Raw genomic sequence first — 5,122 nt, 5'->3', positions numbered from 1 at the left:
CATGAGGTCCACCACCCTGTTGCTGTAGCCATATTCATTGTCATACCAGGAAATGAGCTTTACAAAGTCACTGAAAGCAATGCCAGCACCAGCATCAAGGTGGAAGAGTGGGAGTTGCTGTTGAAGTTGCAAGAGACAACCCGGTCCTCAATGTAGCCCAGGATGCCCTTCAGTGGGCCCTCAGATTCCTGCTTTACCACCTTCTTGATGTCATCATACTTGGCAGGTTTCTCCAGGCGGCATGTCAAGTCCATGACAGATACATTGTGGGTAGGCACACAGAAGGCCATGCCAGTGAACTTCCCGTTCACGGCCTTCACACCACCAGTGGATGCAGGGATGATGTTCTGGGCAGCCCCATGTCATCATGTCACAGCTTTCCAGAGGGACCATCCACAGTCTTCTCAGTGGCAGTGATGGCATGGACCATAGTCATGAGCTCTTCAATGATGCCAAAGTTGTTGGCCAGTGGGGCTAAGCAGTTGGTGGTGCAGGATGCATTGCTGACAATCCTGAGTGAGTTGTCATATTTCTCATGTTTAACACCCATCACAAACATGGGGGCATTGGCAGAAGGGACAGAAATGATGATCCTTTTGGCCTCACCCTTCAAGTAGGTCCCTGCCTTCTCCATGGTGGTGAAGATACCAGTAGACTCTACAACATACTTAGCACCAGCATCACTCCATTTGGTGTTAGTGGGATCTCGCTCCTGGAAGATGGTGATGGGCTTCCTGTTGATGACAGTCTTCCCATTCTCAGCCTTTACTACATAACTTTTTAAATTGAAAAAACAATTGGGCCACTTACGCTCCATTCTGTGCCTAGAAAGGCCAAGACATGTAGGTGAGGCCAAGTGAAAGTTTATAGTGATCACTCTGGAATAGGGGTGGTATCAAGATGGAGATTATAGGCCATAAGCAAGTGATGTTCATATTCATGTCAAATATAAATTGCTCCTAGAAGACAAATTGATTAAATGTTTTAAGTAAAGCATGTTGATTAAACATTCTGGAAAGCAGAGTATCTGAGGAGTCCATTGCAAACCCTTATATTAAGTAAGATGACTCTGTTTAGGTAAAGCAAAACTGTAACCAACTCAACCATCTTATTTGTTTTATAAACACTCTAATACAATCTTAAGAGTGTGCAGTATAAGAACATGTTCAATAGCCAGAAAAAAGCAGATCACTCTCTCAGAAAAGTCAATTCAACTAGGTGATCTCACTTTACAGGCTATGGAACTGACTGGAATGCTATGGGACAGAATCTATGCAGGTGAGTGTATACACTGGTATTCTGAGGCAAACATTGTTAATACTCAAGGAGTTTAGATGAGATAAATATAATTAAAGAACCACTTATAGCCGGGAGGTGGTGGTGCACACCTTTAATCCCAGCACTTGAGAGGCAGAGGCAGGCAGATTTCTGAGTTCGAGGACAGCCTGGTCTACAGAGTGAGTTCCAGGACAGCCAAGGCAACACAGAGAAACCCTGTCTCAAAAACAAAAACAAAAACAACAACAACAAAAGAACCACTTATGATGGTATGTGTAGGGTAAAGTACACCTACAAGTAATTAAAAAAAAAATGTCAGGTGTAAATGTCCTAGGAATAGAAGGGTAGCCATCCCATTTTTAAGACTGAAGAAACAAAGGAAAGAAATGACATTACTTGAATGCAGCAATAACTATAATGGAAGGAAAGGAACATCCTGATAGGATCTGTGGCTTTAGATAGCACAGTCCAGTTTCTGTCTAAATGAAACACAAAGGGAAGGTGACAAAAGATGAACAGATTATTTCACTATCTTTCTGCTATCTGATATTTATCCAGTGGTCACCATTAGCCAGACTCAGCCATATGGCAAATGGCAAGGAAAACTTTGGCTATTGTCCATTGAAGTCAACTTCCTTTGGTACAATGTATGGCAGGTTAAGTCAAAGAACGGTACTTGGTGATACATGCCTAGATGGAAAACAATAATTCTAAAAGTGGTTTGTACTTCCTTAACCTAACATTTCCTATTACACTGCTTCCGGAGAAGTATCTATTTAGCTGACCTTTCAGCCCAGATATCCGAACAAAGTGAAATCGTTGTATTGGTGGGGATGGGGGTGAGGGTGGGGACTGGCGCTAAAAACATGATGCTAATTTGAAAGAATCTTAGAGGATAGGGACTGGGAGGAGTGGAGGGAGGGGAAACAGGCCAGGATGTATGGGGAAAAAAAGAAGCAAAATTTTAAGAAAGAGTTGTAGTTGTAGAGAAGACAGAATGTTTCTAGGTAAATGGAGCCACATTTTCAAAGGATTTTTCCTCTTCTGAAGCAATCAGTCCTGAACAACCCCATTTCCACCACGCATTGAAAGTTTCCGTTGCCTGTACCTGGTTGCTTTCTATCAAGTTGGGAGTAGCCAATGTTCCTCCCTACCTGCTCTGCTCTGGAATTGACTTTTGAATACTAAGTCTGTGTCTTCTGGCTACTGTTGTGAGGAAAGGAAAGGAAAGGAAAGGAAAGGAAAGGAAAGGAAAGGAAAGGAAAGGAAAGGAAAGGAAAGGAAAGGAAAGGAAAGGAAAGGAAAGGAAAGGAAAGGAAAGGAAAAAAAAACCATGGTCTGGTGGGATTCTGAATGGTTGAAAAAGAGACCTCAGATACCCCATAGTTTGAGCAAGAATGCTTCTGTGAATCAGATACCTTAACTTGTCAAATGAGCCTCATTATAGGGGAGCATCTGATTCCTTCAGAATGTACCAGGGATATAATGGTAGTCAACATTTTGTCTCTATAGCAAGACACATGAGCCTATTAGGAAAGACCTTTATTTGGTTCACAGTTGTAGATGTTTATGGCCACACTGCATGCATTGGCTTAGCTTAATTCAATACTCTATTGGAGGTATCATATTAAAGATAGTTAATCAGTTCAACTTAAGGGTGTTCCTTAGTACAGAATCTAGAGACCCTAGTTTGGGCTCAGGTATTTATAATAATTGGTTTTCGTGAAAACTACAAGATAAGTACTTTAATCCCTTCTAAAGGTATGGATCACAACACTCAAGAACATCCCACTATGTACATCCCATTAAAAGAGTCTGTACCCCCTTAAGCCAAGTTCTCCATTCACGAACCTTTGGCTGAGAGAAAACCACAGCTAAACCGGGGCAAATGTTTTCTTTAGAGTGTAGGATTCACTCTCCATAGCAATACAAGTATGAATCATTCTCAAGATTGATTCTTTTAAATCCCAAGACAGCTTGGTGATGGGGAAAAGAAAGAAGTTTCAAAGAAAGTAATAGTGGATGCATTTTATAAGAGGGGGATGGCATCTGACTTGGTGGCCTGGAGGGAAAGGTGTGCTATTTCTAGAACTCACAATCAATCTCCAGCCAGGCCCAGTAAGCAGGATACTTCCAAGAAGTCATCTCCACCCCAGGTCCTTGGTTTGAGAATATTTTCAGAACTGGAGGGGGTAGAGCTGAATGATAATTTATTGCTGGCCTATCCTTCGGTTGTAGAGAGAAGCATTTGCAGTTTCAATTTTCTTTTTGTCTACTTATGAAATTAGATTCTCCCAGGGTTGATCTCTTTTCTAAACGCATCAAACCCCCACTGAGTTCTCAAAGCTAACAGCAAATAAACAGTTGCTATGTGTGCACACAAATGATTTAGACTTTCATTATATGGAGTTGCTGATATGTAAGGAGGCTGAAGAAGGAGGAGACAATAAAATGTTTGCCTGGTTTTGACTGCAGCAGTATGTGCTGCTGCTTCTCCTTCTTCAAAAAGAAGCCCTGGAGAACAGTACTTGGGAGGGAGAACATGGGTGCCAACCTGCATGCATTCGAACAGCACCCTAGTATTGGCTCCCTGTTGTATAACCCCCCACCCAATGTTGTTTAAGAGATGCTGGGCAGGTATAGATGGGAAGTACAAAGATCAAGAGAAATAAAATAGGGTACATAATGAACTAAACGTCTTCCTTGCAGAAAACAGTGTTGCTTTCTTCCTTAATAAGCTATCTCTTTGTGCTGTATGTGTTAAAAGATTCTGCTTTCAGGCAACAGGGCAGAAAGAGGGTAGCTCTGGTTTTATAATCAGACAGATCTACATCTAATCTGAAATATTGCTTAGCCATGTGTTCTATGATCATTGACTTAACTTCTTTCAGTTTTCAAACTTTCTAAAACATGTTGCTTAATAGTGACTGCCTTGATTGCTACTTCAGAAGTCCTAGATAGTTTTAGTTACTCAGTAGCATGCCATTATTATTGGCTTCAGTGTGCACCCACAAATGAGAAATAATGAATAAAATATTGGTGATGCCCAAATTATTGTCTCAAGGGAAATTTTCTTTGAACTCCAGATAATATATCTAGCTACTTTTCCTACTCCACACATCTATTTGGATGTCTACTGGGCATGGTAAATTACACATATTCAAGCTTTTGTTCCTAAAACTTCTCTCTCCCTGTCCCTGTCCCTGTCCCTGTCCCTCTCCTTCTCCCCCTCCCTCCTCCTCTCTCTACAGGGTTTAGCTGTGTAGCCCTGGCAGTCCTGGAACTCACTCTAGGTCTGAGGCTATCCTCGAACTCACAGAGATACACTTGACTCTGCCTCCCAATGTTCTGAGATTAAAGGCATGTACCACCATGCTCAGCTCTAAAACTACTCTCTAATTAGTGCTATATTTGTAAATAAATGACATGAATCTTAGCTGGTTTTCCAGGCTACATTATTTCTTCTTTCCCTCTTCTGTCTATGCTTAACTTCTCAGAGAGAGCTGATGATCACATTCAAGGAGTTGTTTGTGCCAATCACATACAGTCTCATTGAGTTATACCCTGTGTTCAGCATCCTCATATTGAAATATTCCAGTGCACATAGTCCTTTTTGATACACAAGATAATATCTTCAGGATATTTCATCTACAGGCTTATTAGACAGTGGTTTAAACACATTATATTAATCTGTGCTAAAGGAAGTCAGCAATTTTCTCTCTTCATCCTTCAACTAGTTATTCCTGAAAATAGGTTGGGAGGAGACATCATAGGCTGCCAAATAAAATGCCCAGTGCCTGATATGAGTTATATAGTTTTAAGATGTTGATGACTCAGGTCCTGT

At 41.3% G+C, this 5,122-nt stretch overlaps 1 protein-coding gene across 1 annotated transcript in view; it reads right to left on the bottom strand.

Annotated features, from left to right (window-relative positions):
• The window catches only part of LOC116096692, a 39,867-nt gene that overhangs the window by 32,433 nt on the left and 2,312 nt on the right, over positions 1-5,122 (bottom strand). Inside the window, 3 exon segments of the mRNA XM_031378792.1 lie at positions 16-98; positions 101-364; positions 367-763. Of these exon segments, the coding sequence (XP_031234652.1) occupies positions 16-98; positions 101-364; positions 367-763 (744 nt within the window).

Source organism: Mastomys coucha, chromosome X (genome assembly GCF_008632895.1).
Source record: "Mastomys coucha isolate ucsf_1 chromosome X, UCSF_Mcou_1, whole genome shotgun sequence".
In the NCBI taxonomy this organism is placed as follows: domain Eukaryota; kingdom Metazoa; phylum Chordata; class Mammalia; order Rodentia; family Muridae; genus Mastomys; species Mastomys coucha.
The sequence above is the reverse complement of the archived record's forward strand: the minus strand, read 5'-3'. Positions and strand labels throughout refer to the sequence as shown.